The 27,569-nt window shown below is 40.6% G+C and overlaps 1 protein-coding gene across 1 annotated transcript in view; it reads right to left on the reverse strand.

The window, feature by feature from the left end:
* Positions 1-14,575: 14,575 nt before the first annotated feature.
* Positions 14,576-27,569, reverse strand: part of LOC111156615 (basonuclin 2) — a 297,257-nt gene continuing 284,263 nt past the window's right edge. Inside the window, exon 6 of the mRNA XM_022517609.1 lies at positions 14,576-15,319. Within this exon, the coding sequence (XP_022373317.1) occupies positions 14,659-15,319 (661 nt within the window). The 3' untranslated portion in view covers positions 14,576-14,658. The remainder of the gene's footprint in view (positions 15,320-27,569) is intronic.

Here is a 27,569-nt window from a genome sequence, read left to right on the forward strand (position 1 = left end):
ACCCTAGCCACACCCTATCTCTTCTCCATGGCCACAGTTGTGTCTTCCAGACAAGGTCATATGAATAGAATCATGAGTGCGTCCTTATGTCATAGTTTTGTGTTTTACATCTACATACATTGAAAACACCATTAGACGATGCTATCATTTTTGCTTTCAAATCACAAAAAAATTAACATCAGAAAAATAACGTATTATATTTGCCCACGTATTTCTCATTTCTGTTGCTTTTTTTTCTTTCTTTCTTTCTTTCTTTCTTTCTTTCTTTCTTTGTTTCTTGAGGATCCAACTTTCTTTTTGGTATCATTTCCCTTCTTTCGAAGGAATTTCCTTTCCTAGTTCTCTTGGAACATGTATGCTGGACAAAAAAAAAAAAAAGAGAGAGAGAGAGAGAGAGAGAGAGAGAATTCCTTCATCTGAGAATGTCTTTAATTCACCTTCATCCCTGAAGAATATTTTTCCTGGACTTAGAATTCTGGGTTGACAGTTCTTTTCTTTCAGCACATTTAAAATGTTGTTCTACTTTCTTCTGGCTTTCTTGGTTTCTGATGAAAAAAGTCATCCCAACGGTTCCCTTATATGTAATGCACCATATTTCTCAGTTTTTTTTTTTTTTCCTTTTTGAGATTCTCTTTTTTTATTTTTTTAATCTGTAGAATCCAGTAATTTGATTATACTGTGTCTGGGCGTTCATTTCTTTGACTGGATGACGTTTAGATTTAATGAGCCTTTTGAATCTGTAGGTTTGTGTCTTTTTGCCAAATTGAGGAAGTTTTCAGCCTTTACTATTTCAGATACTTTTTCTCTCCGTTATCTTTCTGGAGCTTTCCAACCTTGCCTTTTCAGTCTTTGGCCCAGAAGGCTGGTGCTCGGCAGGGACTCTGCTTGCCTCCAGGACCAAAAGGTGGGAGGTGGATGGAAGTAAAAGGGGTTTCTCCACCCTTGAGACAGCAGCAGTTATTGGGGTGTGGAGTTTTGGTTCCTGCAGGTTCCCGTGGCTGCTGCTGCTCTTGTCACAATTGCCTGGCTTTGAGGCAGGCATTAGAAAATAGAGGCAGAAAAAAACCAGGCAATGTCTCCTATTCTTTGACCATTCGTTGTTATCTTCTCCACTTTTTGACCACAGGGCTTCTGGAGATCCCTTTGTCCAGCCTTGGTGCCCACTCATGGGTTTTGGATTTTGATGAATTCAGGCCAGCCAAGGCACACTCAAGGGAGAGAAATGACAAAGTAAGGCCATTTGAATCCTGGTCTTCCTTCTCCAAGCTTCTGTTAGACTCTTCGCTTTTCAGAGCCCGCAAATAGCTGATCCATGCATTCTATCCTGGTGTGTGATGGGCGCTTCCCTCGCCTAATAGTAAGGCTGGCTTTGACTTCAGTATTTAATAAAAGTCTCCATCCCCCAACCTTCACCGCCCCCACTGCCCCCCACAATGCTTTTCTCTACTTATTCTGCTAATGGGCACTGATCACCTACTAAGTACCAGAAGCTGCAAGCTAGAGAAACAACCCATCTTTAAGGTGTTTACAGCACAGTTCCCACATGGGAACACAGCTCCTGGGTCTCACCCGTGTCCTGGCTTTCCCGCCTATCTACTTAGGCTCACAGATCTATGCAAGGTGAGTGGACCCCGTTGCTTCCTTGAAAAAACAAGTTTGCATGCGAGCCTGAACCAGCCTCACATGTGAGCTCTGTGGGTGAGGTTTGGGGCTTCGGAGAGAGTCATATTTTTCAAGCACACAGGTTTGTGGTTTCTGAAAGAACAAAAAGCAGAAAGCATAACATCTTGTGGGATTACTTTCTGCTGAAGACCAACTGAGGCGACATCTGAAAATAATCAAATAAGTGTCTTGTTTTCAGTCTGCAAATGACTTTGCGAAACTTTGGAAGGAAATTCTCCACTTAAGAGGAGGGAAAAAAAAAATCAAGAAAAATGGAAATTGAGATCGTGAGAAAGAACAAAGATGGGGAATTATGAGAGTGCTTTGAATTGTTAATAGGGCTTATATTTGTAAAAATGAATGTCTCTAAAAACCTGGAAGTGACCTAATCATTTAAAATCACCATACGTAGCACATACCCAAAACCCCTGATAACCTCCAGCTTCAATTGCTTATGCCCATTTTCTGGAGCATTCCAAAGATGTGAAGTTCCTACACGATGTGCAGAACTTTGGATTCAAAATTATTGAAGACTCTGATATTTTTGTTTTCCTTATAAGCTCTTACATTTGGAAAGAAGTCAAGGTCCAGTCTAACCCCAGAGGATCCCAAGATACGGAACTTGGTTTTTTGTTTTTTGGTTTTTTTAAATGGTATCAGCCAAGAAAACAGAAATTGAACTGAAAGTTCAAGGAAAGTAAAAAGGGCAAAGAAAAGGCTGAAGGTAGCACGTATAAGCAAGAAAGTTGAAGGAGATGCTGCCCCTCGGGAGGAAAAGGTCTGCTGGCCAAGGTAAGTCACAATAAGGCAGGTTGATGAGGATAATCCGAGGCAAATGAAATTCAATGTCATCAAAAACCCGGGCTCAGATAAGGAGAGACTGGAGCCCAGGAGAAACTTCCCCCGGGCTCGGTGGTTAAGGATTATTGGGGGGGTTCCTATAGCATTTCATTAATCTGCAAGTCAAGTGTTGCTGATAACCAGTGCGGAGGACAGACTGTTGCACTTTCTGAATTTCTCGTTCCTGATGATGCATTTGAGCTTTATTTTTTACAGTTGTCTTTGTCTTAGTCCTTTACTTTGTCTCTCCCCCCCACTCCGGGTTTAATGGTTTCTAGTTATATATCAGCATTTTAAGCCGCGTGCCATCCATCAGGCAGCTCGTGGCTTCCGAAGGTTAGGGCACGTGGGTCGCGGCGAGCGCTCTGGAAGGACGCGTGCTCCCCTGAACAGCACAGCAAACCCTTTCGTAGGATTGGAACGCTGCGGCAGCACGGGACCGGGGCGCACGCTAGGAATCGAACCAAATGCCTTTTGCAAACAGCAGCTCAATGAGGATTCCTGCCATGAGGCAAAATGCTTGGAAAGTTACGATGCGCTGGCATCACTGGGTTTGGGGTCAGCATGCTGAAACCGGGACTCATTATGTTCCGACCATGCCAACTTGGTGCAATTAGCCGAACACGATAATTTCCCGAAGCCATATGTTGATCTTTAGGGGAGGAGAGGCTTCGTATGCCTGATGGCTCTGAGCTCGGACTGACGGGGCCCAGCTTCGAGCGCCCGTTTGTAAATCAGGGTAACACGCGCGTACGGCGATCAAAGGGGAGGAAGGGGAGCCAGATCCAGCCTGGGCAGAGGCGGAAAACAGAGCCGGGCTGTTGTGTCCTTGTGGACTCTGGAAGTGAGTTGGTTTTCTTCCTCTTCCTTCCCCCGCCCCCCCACCAAGGAAGGTTTCAGAGAAAGGTCAGGGGAGCACCACTGTGTGCAAGGCTGTTCCTCCCTCCCCCTGCCCCCCAAATAAAATCAATGGAAGGACCTAGAACACGATAAGTTATGTTCCAGGGCTTCATGGCCTGTATTCCCACTGGAGACCTATCAGTGTGAACGGGCACTGTTGGGAAATCTCTCCAGCCAGCCGTGTTAATCAATACCTCTGTTCATTATACGTCTCTGATGAATATGGGTAATGATTGGGTGCCTGAGAGTCAGGTGACTAAAAATAACTGCGCCTCGCTGGGGGTCGATAGATTTTCCCCCCAGTATTACTTCGGGCGGTTCAATATTCACCACCGCGCCTCCCCAGCCCCCACTGAGGCGGTCCTCTCCAGTCTTCACTGATAGATCAGCCCTGTCCTCAGAGCAGCTTTATTAAATTCGTAGCACTTCATCTACTGTCATATCGTCAACTGACACGGGGCAAACCAGCAGACGGCCAGCCTTCCGGGGGCTCGGGACAGCCCCTGGCCGTGACCCAGGCAGTTCTGATGAGCTTGGTGCCAAGAACTGTCTTCATGGGTGCCTCTTTGCTAAACAGAATGATTTCCACCATTTAGGAACGTTTAAAACAACTTTTTTTTTTTTTTTTAAGAAGAAGGAGAATTCTTGCCAATTACAGACGTGTTGTGACAGATGAAAAGATCCTAATTACGCTTGGATTCCCTGCAGGAGCGCGTTAATACATCCGTGACATTTAATAACCACATGCGTCAATGGAGGTTGACTTCTCCGAAGCCATTCAACTTAGTGCTTTCTTGCCCTTACCCCCCCAACCCACCCAGGGATGCTCAGGGGAGATCGAGGAGGGAGACCCCCATCAAGGCTCCATGGCTGGCATCCCCTGCTGCCTTGGGAGGGCCCCTCAGTCCGCAGTGTCTGAGGCTGGCTGGACGGTTCCTCACTGTGGGCCTGAGAACAGCCTGACCAGCCCCTTGCTGGCTGGAGGCCCAGGGCCAGGGGTGCTGTAGAGTTGGGGCAGCTCATGTCCCTGGTGATGGGCCAAACGAACTTGGTGTAGTGGGTGGAACAAGTCAGGGAGAGGGGCAAGTCTAGCGCTGGGGAGGGAGAACAGAAAAATGCCAGCTTGGAAAGGAGACTCCAAGGAATGGTAGTCTGGGTTAGCCACATTTTTAGCAAAGAAGAGTGTAAGAGGTGGGGTAATAGTTAATGATGCTAAGTCGAAAGCACCTTCGACGTGCTTCTTCCCGTTGTCCCTCAAGCAGGATGACAGGATGAGGAAATGTCACTGATTAGGACATCGGTCCTTCTGCTAGTTTTATTTCTAGATTATAACAAGCACAATCTGCAGAAAACCACTGCCCAGGGACTATAAACTGAAACACAAGCATTTAGTCTGAAAAAAAATATATAGTCATCATCCTGTTGGCTGCAGTCCACGATTTCAAAGGGCGGGGGAGGGAAGACAGTGTATTTGTAGAAAGCTAAGTGGTGAAGATACCTAAGTTCTTTGGTCTTTCTTTCCTAAAAAGAGCCTGGGCAAAGGGCTTTGGGGGAACAGGAATTCTGGGGAGACACAGAAAAGTCATCCCTCCAAGGATGGCTTCGGCGAGGAAGACTCTGGGCAATGTTTGCTGGGCTCTGTCAGGACTGGCTAGAATCTTCATAGCTCTGAGTCAGCTTCGCCATCTGAGCAAGAGACGGGTTTGATCTTCCTAGGAAGAGTATTCAATAATACCAGGATTCAGTCCAAACCGGAGATTGACTCTGAGTTATACAACAAGTGTGCTTCAATAGCTTGAATTACCATGTGAGCTGAAGTGTTACTAAGTGTATTTTGTAAAGGTCTATCGGAGTTTGCTGAGGTTTCTTCAAATCAAGAAGGTAAGAAGAGGTCAGTGACTGATAAATCTTTAATATAAAAATTGTACAAGAATTCTGATACAAATTACAAGAGGTATTTGGACAAAATATGAATAAAATTCCATTTACATCCCCAAACCCTTATGCATTTTATGCAAAAGACATACGGTAGACAGTTATAGTACAGAAAATACAACAAAGGAAATAGCAAATAAAAAACTTTTCATTCCCTCAGACTACTAATCAAAACAGAGCAAAACAAAACAAAACAGAAACAAAATCCTCCTTTAAGGTACATACAGTATTTCTGAAACTACCAACGTCACGAGTATTACATCCGGGGGTGCGAGCCATCCCTGTCCCTTGGTGCAGCTGCCGTGTGGAGCACAGACTTTGGCTCTGTGACAGGCTTTAGCAGAAGAGACTAGTTCGATGCAGATGAGAACAACGTAAATGAGGAAAGCAATGACCCCCAAACTCTGGGGCAGGGAGAGGACCTATCTTGGTGAAAATTCCTTTTCCTCAAGATATTTCGATTCCCTTTGGCCACTTTTGCTGTCAAATATGCAGGTCAAGCCAAATGTTTTTGTTGTCGAGACACACTGGTGGTCTTGGGGTGAAGTAGAATGTTATGTGTTCTCCCAAGTGTGTGAGGGATCTTGCTAGTTCTTGAAGGACTAGCCCTTGATCTGTAGGGGAGAACAAAGAGCTTTCCTTCCCAGGGCCTCAACTTGCCTCCAGCTTTGAGGAAGGGCCCAGGTGGCCTCAGACTGACGTCTGCCCCTGGTTTCTTGACCTTCCTTGACTCTCTGACCTCCGTGTACCTACAGTTAACCTCTCCTGCACTTTTTTTTCTTTTCTTTCTTTCTTTCTTTCTTTGTTTTTTTTACTGGCACTGTTAGGAAAATGGTAACATTTCTCTGCAGGGCAGCTGAACCAAAGTTTGCACGGGAAAGCAAGTGCACCATATATTATAAATCTTAGATAGTCATATCAGGTTAATACATAATACTAGAACATCTCATTCACTTAATTCATGTTATGTAAACCCTGGACAGGGTAGAACACACACATGTTTCCAAAGTGATCAAAATCGGGATGAGGGAGGGAGTGTTCTACCTTCTTGCTTCAGGAAAGATTTTTTTTTAAGGGGGTCGGTGAGATCGGAAGGAGAGCAAAGGGCGGGAGTGGAAAGATAATGGAAAAGTCAGGGGAGATTAAGATAGGCAATGAAAGGAATGGATTACTCTGTACAGAGACATGCAAAAACGCTCCAAATTGAGTATTAGATGAAAAAAAAATAAACAATCAACCTTGGTTTATACATCTCAAGTGAACCTATTAACTCAGCGCATTATACCTCTTGAATCAATGCTTCTCCGCTACCGCACTGATTCTCAGGCGGGGCGGGGGAGCCTTCGTCTCCCAGCGCGGAAAAGGCAGGCAGCTGGGCTCCCACTGAGACCCCGCTGGGTCAGCTCACCTTGCACTGGGACTACCAAGAGGCCTGGGGTTTTCTCCCCCTCTTTTGGAAAACACTTGCCTTGCCGCGCCAGGTGAGAGGGGCTTTCCCACATATCCAGGGGCTCCCTAGAGTCCCCTCTCAGTCCTCGGGTCCCGCAGCGGAAGTGGGCAGGGCCGGTTAATAATGGATTGATTCGCCGTCTTCGTTGTGCATTATTTCAACATCACATTTGGCAACAGAAGCCTTATAAAGTCTTGGTATAGCACTTAGATACTCTCTCTCTTCAAGAAATATATTTTTATACTATCTACTTCTCTCCATTTTTTGTTAAAATACTTTTTTCTGCTCTTCCTTCCTTTCAAAGATTCTTTTTCTTTTTAAACCTTAAGGAAAAAAGCATTAAAAAAAAAAAAAAAAAACATTGGAAATGTCCTCAAGCATCCCTGTTAATTGAAGGAGGAAAGCTAATATTAGTTAGCAGATTCTGTGCAATTTTGGCAACTGAGTTTTTAATTCATTTAAGATTCTATTAAGATGTTTGATAAATGATTGTAATATATACATACTGGGGGAACTTAAACATGAAGCCAACTGCTTTTTCTCTGACCCCAAGAATCCTTGCTCAAAGTGCTTCTCTCCCCAGTCCTCAGACTGGCTAATGAAATTATTTCACACAAAGTTGTCAACAAAAACCTGTTAAGCTTTCTATCTCTAAGTCTCCTGCTTTTCTCCCTCCAAAAGTACACATCAAAGATGACACCTGCACGCATCTCATTCGGTTGACAAATGTATTTGCCATGTGACTGTTCACAGTGGGGGTCAACAACTTCTGTCAGACCCGCTGCCAGAGGGCGGGGAGGAGGCACGGAGTCCCCTGGTTCCGTGAGGACCTACAGATCGATCTTGGCCTTCACTCAGTCACTAACTAGCCACTTTCCAACCACCGTTTAGCAGTTCAAAACAGTCCACTATACAAGAACAGCAGCCTCTACTTACACGTGATTTGGGCTCAAGGTATTTTGGAATACAACATTTTCATGTGTTCCTCCTTTGTCCCTTCTGTCCCCCTCGTCACTTGTCTCTGTAAAGCTCACTATACTTGTAGTTATCAAAATCCTCCCTAAGTGGAGAATTTACCTCTTACATTTAGGGTAGTTCTTCTTTTGGTGATTAAAGTAAGAAGCCCCATCACCTCTCCCACCCCCCGCTTTTTTGGGATCGTCAGTGCAGTTTCACAAAACAATGGTGAAGCTGTCACTTACACTGTGGATGCAGAGGTGTTCATTTCAAGGTACCTGTGTGCATTTAGATCAAAGCAAGAACAACAACTCTTTACCACCATGCACAACCAACTTGTCTCCAACATATGCACTTTGCAAAGGGAAAGGAAAATATTATGATGCTTTCCTTCCAGAATATGGGGTGATCTCATTATGCCACTGACTTGTGGGAAATTTTGTTCCAATTCTGGGGGCCACATCCAGTTCTCCTAAAATGAGTGGGCATGGAATTGCAATAGTTTCTAAAGACGCAAAGAATGCTGTCACAGGGTCTCTCTACTGACCCTTTAAGGAGTCATCTTGTTACTGTCCATTTAATAGCTGGAGAGGGCATCGGAGAGGCAGCCTCGGGCTTACCAAAGTAGCTCAGTAGGTGTGTGTGTGTGCGTGCGGGTGTGCACTTGTGTGTTGGGAGGAGTGGGAGAGAAGCAAGAAGGAAGAGGAAGAGGGGAGGGAGAGAGGGAGAGACGGAGAGGGAAGGAGAAAGACAGAGAGGGAGAATTGTGAATGTGTGTGTACATCAGGGAACTCAGTGGGAAAGCCGAGCCCTTGTACTCCATTTCCCCCTCACAAGGGATAAACAGGCAATTACGCATCCTTTTATATTTGATGGCCAAGTGCTGAACTGGAAAGCACACTATTAGTTTGTGTCCCTTCAGGGCCAGGGCAGTAAGTAGCCAGGAGAGCTGGGGCTGAGGCGGAGAGGGTGTTGTCTGCTGTTAGTGAGACAGTCTTGTCAGCAGCGCTCACATTGCTGGAAGGTAATAAAGTGACAAGTAAGTTATTAGAAAGATATGAGGTGAAATTGAACTGAAGCTTCTCACTGCTCAGCCCCAGCTTTTTCCTTTTCTCTTTTGTAATGGTCCACTATTTGTTACAAACTGAGCCTTGTCTTGATACTCTATATAAAAAAGATTTTTTTTTTTTTTGCAGTAAAGGTCAAATGAATTTACAATAACACTTGAGAAAAGAATAAGGGTAGTTTTATAACAACTATAGGATGTTGTTTCAAAAATATATCTAGCATTATAATGAATGATAATGCTGATCCAATTCAGTGTACTTGTAAAAAATGCTCATTTTTAAAAAACCCCATCATTAGGCATTTGGAGTTTTCAGCAGATGCCAAAAGACAGTATCTGATGTCCACTTATTGTCCCATGACCGCAAGCATCATCTTGGGCAAGATGTGGAAAGACGGGGGATGACGGAAGTATACAAGGAAGGGTGGGTGTTTGGGCCGGAGTGATTGTAGACTAATTTACCCATTGGTCTTACAGCTGGATTTATAAACACTAATTCCAAGTTACCATTTATGGGGAGCAACTCTCCAACTACAGGGAACAGGGAAATGAGTCCGAGACACATCAGATATGATCTTAATTCTAACACAAGGAAGACTGCCACATGCTTTTGCTTTGCAGGAAAACATGAAAACAGAAGAGTTACTTTTATACTTCACAGGGAGGTAAATGAGCTCACATTTTGACCAAGAAGTCTTTAGCCAAGTGGCATTACAATCATGGCTATAGGGACAAGCAAAAGTCATGATGCAGAAAATACATTTAAGAGCCCAGTTTGACCACCAGCCTTTTCTAGAACCTAGGTGACCCACCACATCTCTTTGCTTCCCTAAGGGACTCCACCATCACTTCCCACCCGCAAAACAAAACCAAAAGCAAAGAAAAAGCCTCCACAGTTGCCCTTGTTGGCTATTCTGACCCATAAGGAACGTGTATTTCCTCGCAGCTGTCTTTGCTTTCCCCTGTTACTCAGACTGGGGTGCCACGGTGCACCTGGTCATAGGGAGCTCTGTGGGGCGGTGCATCATATGCTCTCACCACTGCTTGGCATAAGTGTACCAGACCTTCCTTTTGCACACTTTGGGTTCATTCACCATTTTCCTTTCTCGCTACCCTAAGCCAGGGCAAGTATCAATCCCCTACTTGGTACCCCTTAATCTGCTTTTGGAAAAACTCATTCCCTCCAGTCTTTTTGGCACCTGCCTTTTATCGCCCTCCTTATCACACTTAGGCCATACCCATTAAAAGGCAAAGCATGGGAGGGAGAAGCGAGATCCTCTGACATAAATATTCTGAGTTTTTAATGAATAAAATTTATTGTAATTGTTTAGAAGTTAAGGAGTGTGTACGGGGGATAAAAGAAGATTTCTTCTGTATGGTTTGTTTTTTTGATAGCAGAGGTGGTGTGTCTTATTACAGCTGAGTTTTATTTACTCTGTTCGTCAATTGAATCCAACGCTAACAGACCGAGCACAAGTTAGGACTGCTCAGGTCAACTGTTAGCAGTTAGCAGCATGTCCACCCCAAGCTGGTTCCCGGCTTCTCTATGTTTTAATTGCCAATGGCCCCCATTCTCATTTGCTTGGTACACATCTGGGGTGTGTACCTAGGAAGGGGAACAAAAGGTCACTTTTTATTTGGTGGGAATCTAGTGCTTGGTTTCTCCTGAGTAAAATGGGGAGAACGCCTCTGGAATAACAGCCTATTCTTAGTATATTCAAAGTTTTTGTTTGTTTGTTTTTGTTTTAAGAGCAATGTATACAGTAACAGGGCTGTTAACCAGGGAAGTGTCTTTCTCCTCTTACTAGAAGGGCCTGGAAATTCATGACCAAAGAAATCACACTACAAGGACAGTGGTACCATTGTGCTAAACACATTTTCAAAAAAGATGTATTCACATTGAGAAAGAAAACATTAATACCTTCAAACCTTTAAAAGGTCTCAGGCTGCACTGGACAGCTAGACTAGGATCCTGAGAAGCATTACATTGCGCTGACTTATCTCCATACAATTAATAGCAGAACAAAGAGGGTCGAGCTTCTTAATCCCATTTTTAAAACCAAATTACGCATCATCTACCCCTCCTCTTGCTCTTTGCCGTCGCCTCCGCAGCGTGCAGATGTTCCCTAAAGCAGACTCAGCCTTTCTGATATGTGCAAAAACATACTTTAAAATGATCAAAACAGTAAGTTTCGACATCAGCTAGCGAACATGCACATTAATAATACTGCCTCATTTTCTACCTGTGACAAAACCGTGGTTAAATCAATCAAATGGGGGAAAGCTGCTTGGATGAAAATCTGCATCGCCCTTTCTTTTCAGCCAGCACAGAATGGATGCAGCTCGAGAGAAACCGTTTCACCATAGAAAACTCCTACGAAAAAACAAACGAGTAGAAAACGGACAAAGACGAAGGGCCCAGTGATTAAAATGCTGATGTCTTTTCCCTTCCCGTTTGCAAGTAAGCCTTGGGATCACTGTCCTAACTAGATGTACAGCTAAGTCAAAACACTGAGCTCAGGCACACACCCGAGAACAAGCAACACTCTGGGACGGGAAGCCCTGTGCAATCCATAATGTTACATGTTAAGTCCAGGTGCCGCTTTGCTTCCATCCACTCCCCCGTTCCCTTTTTAAGCAAATAGGCTTTATACTAGAAAGTGTTTTTCACCCATTTAGAAGGCCACCATAACATTTGGGCACTTGAGGCACAAAAGCAGTAGCAAATAGGGGAGACACTTAAAAACAAGAGCCAGTTGTCCAGGACTCGTGGCCGTTTCTCTGACAAATCTCAGGCGAACACATTCACGTTTCCGAGCAAGGGGAATTCTACTTTGAGAATCTCATTACTTCCGGGCTGTTCTAACTGGCTATTCACATTAGCCCGGTTTGTGGCAAGTAACAAACATTTGTTCTAAGCCCAGTTCATTTGCTGATGTGACCTGCTGACAGCTATGTAATTCACTCACGAGGGCTATTTGACCTTTTAGTTGACATTAAATTAAACAGACTAAACATTGATTCTGTACAAGATGAGTTCTAATAGCTCAGCCAAGAGTATAACTTTTAAATATCACTGAAATAAAAATGTGTTAATTTTCATAAAACTAGGTGTAATTCAGTCTATCACAATCCAAAAGCTAGTGTCTCCCTAATCTCTTCTTGGTATACTAAAAAATATTTTTTCCACCCTTTTTGACTCGAATCATTTGGTAGTGGGGCAACAGCACAACACAGAGAACGCTAAGAGGACGAAAATGTTTGCAAACAAACTTTCATTATTCTAGTTCAATTTTTCCACAAACATACTGTACATAGTCTTATATGGTATAAAACAAAGGAAAACATCTCTGTCTATTCAATTTAACACAACACCAAAATAAAGCAATTAAGACTTTGGGAAATTCAAAGGTACAAGAAAACAAAAATGGTTATTACTAATTCCTCAGCTTTTTACCGTAAACATTTGTCATTTAACAGACATAGTGTTTGATATGGTTTCTTTTGTACTGCGAATATTTTTGGTCTTTCCTCACTGGAGAACAAACGAATTAAACGAACCCCATAGTATCCTCTGAAGGAGATGAAAAGATGAAGCTTCTAGACAAGTCTAGCTTATCTTGAAGAATCTATTGTTTCTGAAATTTTTACAAATAAAAATACTGAATCCTCAACTAATGATGCTTATTTTTGGAAACAATAAATACTGTGAGGTACAATAAATCCTACAGGAATAATAACAACAACAGAAACATATTAACAGTTTCCTTTGGCAAATTTAACGGAAGTGAATGCTGATGTGAACATAGAAAAAATAATTACAAAACATATGAAAAATGGAAACAACATGCAAAGTTCAAACAAAGGGGGTATTTCTAACCTTGAGACCGATGAGAGAAATGTTTGAGGCCATTAAATGCAGAAAAGAAATACATTCTCTTTAAATTATTGTGTACTGTTAGACAAAATATTCCTTGTTTATCTGTCTTACCCCCTCCACTTTAAAAAAAAAAAAAAGACAATAAAACACAGTCTGCAATGCATGTCCTAATGGTTTTGGCTGCAGACTGAACTTGAGTAAATATCATCATTTAGTCAGTATGTTGTGGTAGCTGAGGGCTGCCCATGTGGTTAACCAGCTCAGGCAACATGTGTAAACATCGGAAACAAAACAAAACAAAACAAAAAAGGTTTGGAGAATTGTCTCCCCCTCTTTCTCACTCTCAATTGCTGGGTTTCAGGCTTGCTTTCATTTCTCTCTGACAAATCATGTGGGGAAACACAAAACACTCAACAGTGAGAGATCCTATTTTAAACCCCCCTTCGTCTGGCTTTTCAGAAAGGAGTGTTGCTCAATTCAAGTTCAGCACATGTTTTCAAAGCTTCTGAGTAACTGCCGCTGTGAAATGTCTTTTGATTTTGTCTATCAAACGGGCCTGAATCATAGGACGACTGCCTAACTTGCAAAAAATTAGACAGCCATACAACAGACCAACCCAGTGCAGACTTACTTCTTTCTTTTTAAAGGAGAAGGGTTAGGTCCTTGGAAATGAGTGTTCAACACTTTTGCTATTTTCAGCTTTGTTCCATAGTGAGTAACTTGGGCTTTTGTATCCTGAAATATTATCCTGCCTCTGAAGAGTAAATGCCTTGGCTGTTTCACACCACATAATTTTGTTTTCCTTTTATGTAACTTAACATATAAGCAAGAAGGATGCAATGTTGATTCTAATAACATTCGGCACTTGAAAGAATCACCAAGTGTTCTTTTTTTAAAGCGGTTTTCTGGTGGCCGACAAATTGGCCTGTGGTTATGTTGAGTGACTAATTGTATTTTCTTTTCTGGAAACTTGTGCAAAGTTGGCAGTTTTGTGTTAACACTAATACTTTTGTTTGGCATTTGTGCCCTATACTGACCAGACCATTTTTATACAAGTGAATTTTTTTAAAAAGACACTTACTTGAAGTATGGCAATAGTTTAAGGATAAAAAAAGAAGCATGGATATTACACATCCCCTTGTAGTGTATGAAAAAAAGTGCATGACTGGATTTATGTACTAGTACAGGACATTTTAAAAAATCAGATCTGTGCTGTAAAGCATGCCAGCACCTCTTTATCACTATCTAGCAGGTAGTAAAAACAAGACCATGGTTTTTCTTCAAAAAAAAAAAAAAAAATGTGCATTAATGCTAAATAAATGAATAGAGCTAGCCAGCAAACTATTTTTCTCCTGCATATCTAACAGCTGGATGTAACTGTAAAAATTAAACAAAAGAGTTAAACAACCATCAATACAATTGCTTTACATCATTGGCCTCTCAAGGCTAAATATTTACAGGTGAATCTGCCATGCTTTAATTGAAGATTCTCTCAAAACCTTAAAGTTCACAAAAGACAACTGTAAGAAGTTCCTTTTTTGTTTCTTTTTTCTTTTTTTTCCCCTTTTATTTATTTCTTTGCAGGCAACAGTCATGGGTACAACAAACTGTCCCTCTGAGAGGACCGAGAATTCTTATTCTTTCAGAATTTGGGCTAGTTGCACACTTTGTGTGTGTGTGTGTGTGTGTGTTTTAAGGGTACTCTGTTTTCACTCCCAAATTAAAGTTCCCACCCCTTTCCCAAAACTATAAAGGAAAAAGAAAACAATTTCAAAAGCACCTAGTGTTTATCTTTTTATATCTAAAGATGCATGTGTGTGTATGTAGACACAGAGGCGTACATGTGTACACACACACACACACGCACACATACACACACACCCAAGTACACAAGCACACACTGACTATGGCAGTTCAAATATGTAGGCCATCTGGTGAGAGCTGGCATCTGTAGTGTCCGTTCTGAGCCTAATCTACTGAAGTGAAGGGAATGTTTTTGTGGAGATTAGGGTTCTGACTGTGCCGGTTTCGGCTTCGCACAGAGGAAAACATCATATTGCAACCAGGGACTTTGCACTTGTGCATTTCTCGCAAATGCACAGTTTTGTAGTGCACTCTCAAAGTCCCCTTGTTGCTGTACATTTTGTGGCAAATGTTGCACATGATCCCACCATTGCTCCCGGACAAGCTGTTGAACATCAGAGATCCTGGAACTTCGGCCCCTAAACTGCCCGGGAGGGCAGGGGCCTCGGCCTTGTGTGCGGACTCCCCACTGTCACTCGCCCCGTCGATGTCGTCGAGAAGAATCCCCTCGTCGCTGCCCGCATCGGATTCTCGGGAGGAATGGATGCTGCTGCTGGACTGCAGGCTGGAGGTGGTGCTCAGGTCAAGGACCATGTAGTCCTCTGCCATGCCTCTCCCGTACCCATTCAGGTGGGAGTCTTCAGTACCTGCGGGAGAGGAGGCATCTTCCCTGACATCGAGCCCCAAGGGGTGCTGGGCACCATAGATCTTCATCAAAAATTCATCCCGGAGGTCCTTGCTAAGGGAGGGCTGCGCTGAGTCCAGGCCCATGTCATCGAGTTCTTTGGTCAACAGTTTGCGATGCAGGTTTATGTTGGCACTGTGTCTAGGAAAACAAGAGGGAAGGGGGGGGAGGTGTACAGGGAGTGGGGAGGGGTGAGAAAAAGAAGAACATTTTAAAATTGATTCAGCTTCCACCAGGCATCAAATAAGCACATTCATTGCTAATTACACCATTATAAAAGCAAACATTTCCCTACATTCTCAGGATTTGGGAATAAGTGGTGGTGGGGAGTGCAATAAGGGGAGCCTTTCATTAACGTAATTTTTAAAAGAGTACAATTCCTCAATGGTAGGATGAATGCAAACCCATGCACCTTTTTCTCAATGATACTCTTAGCTTTCCTGGGTAGCAGCACCAGCTGCGGAGAATCTCACAGCAGAGATTTCAGAACATATATTAAATAGGGCAAAAGAATGGAAACATGCTGCTTATCTAAACTGAATAATTTGAATTTACACCTGAAAAAAACAAAAAAACCAAAAACCAAGCTTTTTTTTGCCTACAGTACTTCATTTAGAGGTATAAAAAAGATCAATTTTTTAAAAAAGTAAACGGTCTAGATAATTTCAGTTTAACTTTAAAACACAATAACATCTTCCCCCTCACCTGTCTATATTTCACGTTTTAGGAAGGAAAAAATTTAGTTTTATAGATTAACAATTTGAAATAGGGTTGCAGACTGTATCATACATCCCTTTCCTCAGAATAATTTGGGATCTCAACTAACCTTCTAGTAAACTGTGCTTCATTTTCAGAAGCTGCTGCATTTTACTGTTGAAAATGCTTTCATCGAGTAATTCAACCTTTAAAATGTAATCCTTTAAAACAAAGCCTGAATAATAGAAATTGTTTTTTAAAACAAAACCCAACCACCTTTAAAAAAATCACACTAAACAACAGAAAAAACCAAAAGGACTAAAAAGAAAAGGATACACACAATAAATACCCCCAAAATCAAGCACAATATACAGTCCCCCTATTTTAACAACTGGCATCTGTACTTCTTGGACAAGCAAAACTTTTACTCTACTAAGTGCTTTGCTTGTGTGAAAACAAAAAAAGAAACAAAGATAGGATTTGTCCCCCAGCATCCATAGGGATGTCATGATTTACAAAGCCTGATATGTTATTATCTATCTGAAAACATTGCCTTTGTATTTACATCCCCCATTTATTTTTAAAGTGCCCTTGGGCATATACCTCTCTCCACCTGCAAAGGCTCACATATTTGACAAGCACCTAAATTGGAGAATACCCTTCCAAAAAATAAACCAATAAATAAATACACAGATACATAAAAGCTTCTCGATAATGGCAGAAGCTCTACATCTTGAAGAAGTAACTGTGATAATAGAAATGACCTAGAATGGCCAGTATAACATTCAACAGACCTCCTGATTATAATTAAAACATATGCAAGACCAAAATGAGTCACTCCATTTGGTGACAAGCATGGCAAATTTCTTAGAGATGGTTGAGAGGTATGTGCCTCAGAGACAAGAAAGGTAGGAAAAGACTTCTCCACCTTTCCACACAAGACAATATATAGCACTCCAGGTGTTAAGGGGTAGAGGGGAGCAGCCCTCTCCACACTGCACTTAGGAAGGCTGAGCTTACCTTGTGATAATAAGATCAGCTTTCTAATCTTTTGCTAAATCGATCACAAAAGAAGCAAGAATGAGAGACAGAGAGAGAGAGAAAGAGAGAGAAAGAGAGAGAGAGAGAGAAAACAAATTCACATTCTAGACATCTGGTTTAAAAAAAAACTTAAACAATAAAATAGGGATTTAAAATGTTCTGATCACAAAATCATTTTCTGTCATTAAGCGATCATCTCATATGCTGTCTTGATGATTTTCAGATCAGCTGTATAATCCAAAAATCATGAATCGAATTAAGATAAACCAAATTCACAGCATCATTATCATCCATAAATGAGTTCTACACAGATGCATGCGGGGTGGGGGCGGGGGGAGTATGCGAGTGATAAACAGAAGCTGTCCCCACGGTCCCTGCTCTGACACTGTTGCTCCCCGTGTCCTGGGTGTCAGATGGCAGATGACTCCAAGTGCAGGTTGCTAAGCAGAGTGCAGGAAACACCTACTGTGCGGTCTCCACCCTGACGTGCGGGTGTGATGCCCCCACACTTATTATAAGGAGGTGGAAACAGAGTTACACTGCATCCTATGACTCTATTGATAAAACAAACTGCCAACCGTAAGTAGCCCGCAAAAGCCTACCCCTCTGTTTATTATTTGTAACACCCTCCCCACTTTCTTAATTTCACAAGCACACATTTTGTGAGGACTGTAATCTAGAACTCCGTTGCTTCTCACACATCTGCAGTTACCACTTCCTAGATTCACTGCTGAGAAAACAGCAGCCAGACACACAGCAGTCACATCCAGACACACTGAATAAGGAAGAATAAATTAACATTGACAAGAGGACACACGGATCACCCAGATGGACACTTCTTTCCTAAGATGACTTGTGAAATTACACATCTCTACTGATATGTTACCAGGAAGAGATGTTTCTCTTCATTTCTCACTTACAGCAACAGAAATCTGTAATCTAATTAGATGATGTACCAGCCCTCAATATCTGTCAACCAAACGATGTGCAGAAATGTGTAGACCAGCTCTGGCACTCTGTTCAAAAGTGTCCCTTTTCCACTGTCAGCAGTACTGTTGGCCTCTGCTAATATAATTACATTGACTTTTATTCAATTAAGTGCCATCCCTTGCTTAAAAAAAAAAAAAGGCTATTTTATCAATTGATTCAGGTGTAATGCAATAATAAAGATGAACTCATGGCAGTGCATTAGCTCTGCTGTTCATAACTTCAGTACAAGGGTTCATTCATGGTAGTCGATTTCCATTATGCAACCACAGTTCCAGAGAATTGATTCTTTTATGCTCATTTCTTAATCTATTTCATTTTTGTTTAATAATCCTCCTAAATACCATATGCAAAACACTTGAAGTGGGGATGGGAAGAACAGGCTGTGGAAAGTCTGCTCACTCACCCTCGTGATACCAGGCTTGGGAGATTTTCTAACAAACTCACATAGTAATGTTTGGGGGGTAAGAGGAAACACGAGAGGAGGAGAAAAAGAAGAGAGTCTTTAGAGAGTACTGATCCTGTTCCTCAAGAGGTTAGGTTCAGCCTCTACAGAGTAGACAGAAGGCAGCACTTGATCTTAACAAAGACCAGTTGCTGGACTCTGGAATCAGTCGATCCAAACCATTAGTTGTCATAAAACACTGTCCTCGTGAGGAGATACAAAGACCTAGGGTTAATAGCAATTTATAAGTTCATTTGGATCAGCAAAATTAAAGAGGTAAAAAGAAAGGGAAGGTGGGAGAGACACAGAAAGAACTCATGCCTACTGTCCATCAGATGGAGAGAAGGACTCTAAAATGGGAGGAAGGCCAGAGAGTGCTGGAAATTGGAGAAAGAGCCCTCGCAGAGGAAGCAGTGTTGCAGATGTATGTAATAAGTGGAAGGAGCAATCTATGAAGGAACCCAATTTTGAGTTCTCCAGAGACAGACGGGTTTCCTAGAAATGGACTTATTATGAATATTTATCTCCAGAAGAGAGAGAGAAATAATCTTTAGCAAAAATCTAGATTATATTCAAACTTATTATATGATACAAGATCATACACATCATGAAAGCTCTTTCTACTTGCTTTGATACTTGCTGCCGATACGCAAATGTATATTCCTCTCATGGAAAAAAAAAACGACTGTGATAGAGAGAGAAGATGAGCTCCTAGGCAGAAAGGGTAAGGATCTGGTCTTAATAGGGATCTGGTGTTAATGAATACAGACAGTACTACTCACTAAGGGAGGAGTCCAAAATGTAGCCCCAAGATGGTCACTTTCAAGACTACAAACTAAATCTCATTCAACCTCCAGCCTCCTGCAGTAAAGTAGAATACTTTGCACATAGGAGATACTTGAAAGTACATTTATTTGCCTTCTATCAATAATATGCATGAGTTGTAAAGAAGCTTTTCCCAAAATACACTGTAGAAGAAAAAACAATGATCCCAAGATTGGAACCATGTAACAGAATCTTTAAGAAAAGGCAGTGGTAATACAGCAAAGGGTAATTCTGGCCCTATTAATACCCTAGTGTGTACACAGAAACACTATATAGATTAAGGCATGACACAGTCCTGTAACTTGGGCTTGCTTGGAATTACAACCACTTTCTCTGAGCTTCTGTACTCTTTCCTACACCTTTCACACTGTGAGTTTACAAAATGCCTTTTGAAAACTAAGATTATCCTTAAGAGCAAAAAGTAAGGACGCCTTGGATAGGAGAAGTCACAAAACCAAACTTAACACTTTGAAATGCTGAGTGGAAGTACTCTTCCTGGACTAAAGTGGACCACCATTCTTTTCCTGTTTCTTTAATAAAAATTTTACTTATGTCAATTATATCTCAATTTAAAAAAATAAAGAAAACTTTACTATGCATCCACAGAAGACATCAAATTAATCAAACACAGCTAAGTAAATACACAAATACAAAGTGAGAGAAAATAAGAGAGAAAAAGAAGTCTTGCTGGGCACTTCCTTTTTCATGTCTTTCTTGTTCCAATGCCCAGTTCAACTAATACAATGTTTGACTTGTAAAAATTAAAGTTAAAAACATTTAAAAGAAAAAGTGTTTCGAGGTTTTAACTTTGACTTCGATATACAGGGAAGGAACTTTTTTTTTAAAGGAAAAATTTCATGTTCAAATTAGAAAATCAGAATGTAGTAGTCAAAATGGTGAATGGTGAATCAGACCATAGGTTACATGAGAAGTTCAACATCTAAATCTTAATTCTTTATCAGTTTTGAAGCATTCTAAACTCAGTGAAACAAAATACTTGATAAATAATTACAATATCTCAGGCAATAGAATTGAGGCTCCATATTGGATTAATTTTTGTCTTTATTTTCTTGCTTTGCCACTCAACACACACACACGCACACACACACACACCTCAAATTACACTGTCCAGAATTATGATGTATACATAATAGATGCCAAAAAAATGGTGTGTGTGTATGTGTGTATTTATATACATATGCATATATGATAGAGAAATAAATTTATAACCATTCTGGAAAAACCTAGATGCCAGATTTCAATGTACTGTGGGATACTGCATCAACAATACTCCTGAACAGAAATGTACATCATATATCCAAATCCACAGAAATGAAAAATTAAAACCTCTGCCCCTCATTAATTCTCTTCTTATCTGGATTGCTCTGACATTATCTGTTGTATTTAACTCCTCACAATTTTTGTATTAATGGTAGGAGGCTTATAGCTCTGTGAGTTAAATCACATTTTTTGATAGTACACATTTCTGCAAAACTAGTAGTTGTTCTATAGGCAATTATCTAAAGACCCTCTCCAGAAGAGCTGAAAACCATCTCTAGCTCACACACACACACACACAAAAACTGAATGTACAGTTTTAGTGAATGCTCAAGAAAAAACAAAATAAAACAAAAGAAGTACATATTAAATGTAAGAAATAAAAGCTAAGCAAATTCTTGCAAATTAAAACTATGAAATTCAGTCACTTCAATCTCTTTCAATATAAAACAAATCATCCATACTGGTCACGCAGACAGTTCCCTCTACATTCAAATTATTCACTTGAAGATAAGCTCCCACCAAACTCTTTAGGGGTTTAGCTAATTTACTGCACAGATACGGCACGTCTGTTGTAATAACAGGTAGGATGTATTGGGGTCGACCATTTATCAGAATTAGACTTCTTTTCTCAATTCACAGTGAATTATGCTGCCTACATGACTCCCCTCTCTCTGAGCCTGCCATCCCCTCACGGCCCCTAATGTGGCAGGCAAACAAAATTGACAGTCTCATCTTGTCAACAAGGGGCGATTCTCCTGAGAAGCCATTTAACTTTGCCGAGGAAGCAATGTATTAATGTGCATGTCCCAGCAATGTTAATCATCTTCAAGCTTCCGACCTAACTTTGACGTGAACGAAATCACCAAATTTGTTTACTAAATGAATCGTAATATGCTAATAAGAAAGCATGACATATATGGAAAAGCCAAACAGATGGTTTGTTTACTCCACTTTGCAACTTTATAAATGTTGTAACTCTGAAGATGTTAGTGAGAATTATTGGTTTGTTGGCAGAGGCAAACATGTCTTTCGCATACTAAATCTGGCGCTACAGTTAGAAAACAATTTGTCATTGCTGTGGAATGCATAAAAAATGTTAATGTAGTAATGGCATTTGGGAAGGCAGATTGGTAGATGGAAAATGCCGGATGCTCAGGTTAAGTGTAGAATTGATATCCAACAGCCCTGTTCCCTAACCATTTTACTTTTGAGTTGCATCTGACACATCAAGGCCTCTCCAGGGTGCTGATTGAATTCAGTAGGTACCTGTTGCATTGTAACGTGAGAGGAGTGCTACACTGTGAAGAGGGTTATGTTTTCACAGCATTCAGAAATGTTCTCAATCAGGCAGCTCATATGGTGCTCAGTTTACTACTGTTGGTGGGAAGAAAAAAGGCCATGAACACTGACGACTTTTAAGGAATGAAACAAATCTGAGTTCTAATAAACACACACACACACACACACACACACACACACACACACACACACCCCCTGGTTGAACTAAACCTCAAATCTTCCAACCCTTTTGTTAATGGTCTGACTTTAATAAAGAGCGTAGAAGACCTATGTCTAAAATAATAGGAACACATTTTTCTCTTGAAAAATTTCTGCCATTTAAAAAATAAGCATTCTTTTTTAATACGTACAATGTGAAACCTCTATTTCTTTCTGAGATCTTTTTCAAAGGAAATACTTCCTAAGACCAAATATTCAAAATGTTTTACATTATTAAAATGGTTAATTTAAGATCTTTTAAAGTTAAGACTGGGACTCTCAGAGATTCCCAATTTTATAGACCACCAGTATTATCATTTAGCTATGGCCTTATCTGGAATGCTATGTTAAAAATGAAACTACTTAAGATACATGAACAAGGGCGCCTGGTTTAAACCCTCTGCCTTTGGCTCAGGTCATGATCCCAGGGTCCTGGGATCAAGCCCTGCATTGGGCTCTCTGCTTAGCAGGGAGCCTGCTTCCTCCTCTCTCACTTCCTCCTCTCTGCCTTCTTGTGATCTCTGTCAAATAAATAAATAAAATCTTAAAAAAAATAAGATACATGAACAAAAAGAATGTGTAAAATCTAATTTGTGTTCTTGGTTAAATAATGTCAAACATACCAATGAAAACTTCAGTTAACTCACCAGCAATGTACCTATATAGGCCATTAAACATCTCAATTTTTAGAAACACTCAATTTTTGTGAAATTATTTTTACTTTTTATTCACATGAGCATAGGGAAAGCAGAATTTTATGTTAAAATATCTGCTGATTTCTCTCAATATTATGAGCCATAACCCCCAACTTCTCAGTCCTACATATCGAGACTACCACTAATCAAGTGGGATTTCCATATAGTGCTGAAATCTTTACCCACCTGCAAAAGAGAAATGAGAGAACAAAGTGATCTAAAGAAACCACTGAGTTCATCTTGCTGCCCAAGGATCACTTTGGAGCAAGAGACATTAGCAGCTATCCCTGGCGCTTATATCTCATTTGAAACATCTCCTCATTCCTGACCAACAAAGAAAATTTCAATAAAGTACTTTTACTGGTTTAACAACAGTGAGCTCCTGGGATTGTCAAAGTGCTAAGCCTTTTCCAAGGAGAGAAAAAATCAGCAGCTCAAATATAATTAACCTTCTATTCTCAATGCAAATGGCCACGCACAGGAGCTCTGCAGTCTATTAGCAAAGTTATAATGGCCAAAAGGCAGAAGCAAAATTGGTCAAAAAGTTGGCTGCTGCTGTCGTATTTTTGGAATTATGATTAATGGCACTAATAATGTGGATGATTACTGATATGTGTATCTCCAGCAGTTTATCATATTGCTCTGGCTGCCTACGTCCACAATAAACAGGATGCTATCATTTACCTCTTTATTGAAGGCAATCCTTCTCTTGAAGGAGCATATTCTAATTACTTCGTAATGTTTTATGTCTTAAACATTTTGCAGCTCTGGACCTTGCCAACTGCTTCATGTCTACCATTGATTAATTACTGAATGTTTAATCAAAATTTAGAATCTAATGTAGTCATTTATGAGCACACTGCAGTGCCAAAGTAGTTAGGCTTTGCTCCCAAGTTTGGAGAGTGTTGGGTTCAAAATCAAATCCCAGCTATGTATGAGGATCCAAGAATTTCACCTTGGGTGCTCTGAGGTTGCCAATTCTATCTCTGCTGATGAATGGAAGGTAATCTAACTACAGGGTAAATAGCATCTTTACCCACCCTCTCCCTACTGGTTTTCCTATCCTCTTTCCCCAGTTCCCTAATCGACAGAGCAGCGCCATTGGCTGCTTCTGAGAATAAGACAGTCCTCGTGAACAACCATCACGAGAACATAGTTTTGAAGTGGTTAAACAAGTGAAAAATAATTTGCTGGGACAAATACATGAGTTTTTTTTTTAATGTGGATTTTTTATGGTACTGTCATACAACCATTCACCGTTGAAGTTAAGTGTTTTTTTAATACCATTACTGAACTGCTGAAATGGATGCTAATATAGCTTGGAGTGCTAATGTCAAGTCCTGGTAATAAAAAAGACAGACTGCTGAATGAAATAATTTCAAGTAAAAAATAGAACAAAAGTGCTCTCTCTCTTGCTCTCCACTTTTATTGAATTGGGACTGACTGAGCCAATTGCTTTAGAAGTCTGTAAAACACAATTACTAGTGAGCGAACTGACCCACCAGTGCCCCCTCAGTGACAGAGTGGGCTAAAAAGGCAGCAGAGTCAGAGCAGCCCCCCTCAGCTGGCCATCGGACCGAAGAGGCTGCCTTCTGAGCGTCCGTCATGCTCCTTGTCCCAATCTGTCTCCTTTTACTTACAAAATCCAGTTATTTCCCATCAATGTGATAAAGTAACTTCATACATTACTTTCCAAGATGAACATGTCTGTTCTGGCAATTAAGGATGATCTGTCTTTTGATATTCTTATTTATGTGGATGTTTATGTATAAACACACATATACATTATGTGGATGCATTTAGATTAGGACGTTAGCATATTTTTTGAATAGCTGGTAATAATTCAGATTGATAAATGCTCTAGCAAAAGTGAAACATCACTTTATATGTTCAGCTGAAAACACTTGGCTTTTTTTTTTTTTTTCCCAAGGTAAAGTCAAAATAATTAGAGCAAGCAAGAAAAAGAATTGAACTAGAACTGGGTAACATTTTCCCCCCTAGTTAATAAAAGAAGTAATAAACTCCATAAAGTACTAGAGTTAAGATCACTAACACTTCAGGCATAACAGCTTTTTACCAGGAATTTACAACTTCTGTTTTAATTCAAGCAGCTTGCATTGGGACATAAAATTGAGGTATTTTTCAAAAGTGTAGTTTTATGTTAAATAACTGAAGAAAAATTGTCCTTTCCTACAAAGTAGTCTTTCCTCTTCTTTCATAGCCCGCTCCCTTCTCACACATGCATGTACATGTATACACACACACACACACACACACACACACACACACACCCCTCGGCACTCAAGAACTGAAGTTACCAAATCCCTTTTTTATGACATTGTAATTTTTTGGCAAGTGTCAACTCCTTTCATATTCTGCCACATTCATTTATTTGAAGCTTGTGGGAGTCTTAGAGCAAAAACATTAAATTATTTCTGAGGCTTTAGAAAAAAGAAAAAGAAATGTTTTCTAGCCCAACCTTCACTAAGAAATTTCAGCAGAGAGAGGAAAGTCTCCCTTCCTCTTAGCACAACAACAAATGATCACGCACAGCAAGAGAGCTGGTAAGAAGCCTTTCACCTGAGAGAGAACCACTCTGGACAACACTGATACTATCGACTGCTAATTCACACTTTCAGTGTGAATGGCCTCCATTTTTTAAAAAGAAAAGATTATCTACAGGAACAAGTATCTTGAATAATTATGTAGAAGAATAATTATGACCAGACTAGTGAAGTCTATCAGGGGGTCAGAGAGATGGTGGCAGGCCCCAAAGAGGTGGAAATCAGGAAGACGACCCTTCCAAGATGTTGCCAATCGTGAAAAATACTGCCTGTGAGCTCAGTATGTGCATTCTGTTCTAAGTGCAACTTTTACCTGAATTTTCAAGATAATGCTGGCAAGAGTAACAGCCTGTTCCTTTCAAAGACAGGGTAAGAATAAGCAGTGCATAGGAAGCATGTTTGTGCGAAGGAGGTTATGTATTGATAAGAGATTTAATGTAACGCTCATCAATAGAAATGTGTAAGCATCTCTTTGTCACTCATTCACCATTCAGCTGTGTTGTCTGTTTGGTACTCAGTCTGGAAGACGGTGGAAGTGACTGGTGTGGTTCTAGGAGTGGAGGAGTGAAAGGTCAACAGAGGCTTAAATGAGCTTGTCTTACATCCAGCTGGGCCAGCAGGATATCATTAGGAAGATCCGAGGCTCGCTTTAGGCTTGTCAGAGTCTCTCCCCATGATACAAGGAGACCATTTTGCTCATTGCTCTTCTCCCAGTATATAAAAAGAACCCCAGAGACAGGAATGACACCAAAGTTTATCTTACTACCAAAGTTTTGCTTGAGGAGGGCACAACTAGCAATTACTCAGAAGGGGGATTTATTTTGTTTGTTTCCCTTTGATGGAAAGTAATGGAGATAAGTACAAAAGACCTATTGATCTGCTGGCTTCTATTGTGAAACCAAATAGCGTAAAGGAGGGAAAATCTCTTCCTCAACATTTAAGTGTCAGAGGACCTGCACAACTTCACTTTATATAAGATTTTTGGAAAAGGAGAGTTTCAGTTTGATTGGCAAACTTATAGGAAATGAAATGCCTTAAAATGTTCTCTTCTTATACTTGAAGAAAATTAACACGCTGTATTTGACGGCTAATTATATGAAGGCAAATATACTAATAGTTACCTCAAACTGGTGCTAAGTGGCTCATTTCTTGAAGGTAGTGAAATCATGAGCATTTATTGAAAATCTCTCTTTAGAAAAGTTCTAAGTTTCCAAACATAGAGAATGATGAAAAAAATGGATGTTGCCACTGAGAAGGTGATAACAGGAGGCAGGTAGCACGTTTTCGCATCTTCACCTCTGTCGTTAATGTATGCAGTGGCTCATCAGAGGTAGCTCATGTTAATTTATTCCTGCACACCTGTACAGGGCTGGAAGTCAGGTAATCAGACAGGCAAAAACTATACATCTCTGCTTTTTAGCTACAGCTACTCAGAGGCCTATATAGGAACAAATTTAGTTCTGGAGACATCAGCAGGTTTTAATAAACCAAATACAGATGTCTTCCTCCATACAAATCAAGAAGTTTACATGTTTAAATCTGGACTGATTTAACTAGCAATCAAAGAGAAGGTTCACACTTGGCACCAATGGTTGCCTCATATTTATTTATAAATCACCCAAAGCAAATATTATTTTGTTTTTAAATTTATTCATGGGGCTGCATCATCTTTCCTACACCTTGAAGATTAAACATACATGCTTACCTTTCTAATAAAATTTAAGACAAACTTTGGCCATCAGTGGCTGCTGTTCTCAGAAGGGAGAAATGAAGATGGTAAAGACCATGGAAGATGTAAAACAAAGGGACACACAGTTCTTTCTGGGCGGATCACCTTGTTTCTGTATGCAAAGTCTTCATTTTACTTGAGGGAGTTTTAGCATTGCCAATCACTAAAACAGGTATGAATAGATTTTAAGGTATTAGCAAATGATAAGAAATTCTAGGAAAGAGGACCGAAGGGCATTTGTTTGTTATTGTTGTTGTTGTTGTTACTGTTGTTTTGATACAAACCAAATGTTACTTATAAATGGGCTTCCCTTATATACAGATGATCCATGACTGTTTCGCCCCGGGATGGAAATTCAAGACAGATGATGAGAAATGACCAAAGGTAAACTAGGCCCAGCTAATTCTGACTACAACATGTCTCCAAGAAAATTTCTTTATGAAGACTAGGTTTGCTTTAAGCCAGTTATAATTTCTTCTTCCCAGGGAGTTTTTCATGTGCATACTTCAAAACGGAGAGTCAGCTTCCTGATCCTTTAAAGAACAGTATCTTAGTAGCAGAAAAGTCAAGGGATAAACAAGGAAGGAAGGAAGGAAGGAAGGAAGGAAGGAAGGAAGGAAGGAAGGAAGGA

Source organism: Enhydra lutris, unplaced genomic scaffold (assembly GCF_002288905.1).
Source record: "Enhydra lutris kenyoni isolate GAN:26980312 unplaced genomic scaffold, ASM228890v2 scaffoldscaffold47, whole genome shotgun sequence".
Lineage (NCBI taxonomy): Eukaryota > Metazoa > Chordata > Mammalia > Carnivora > Mustelidae > Enhydra > Enhydra lutris.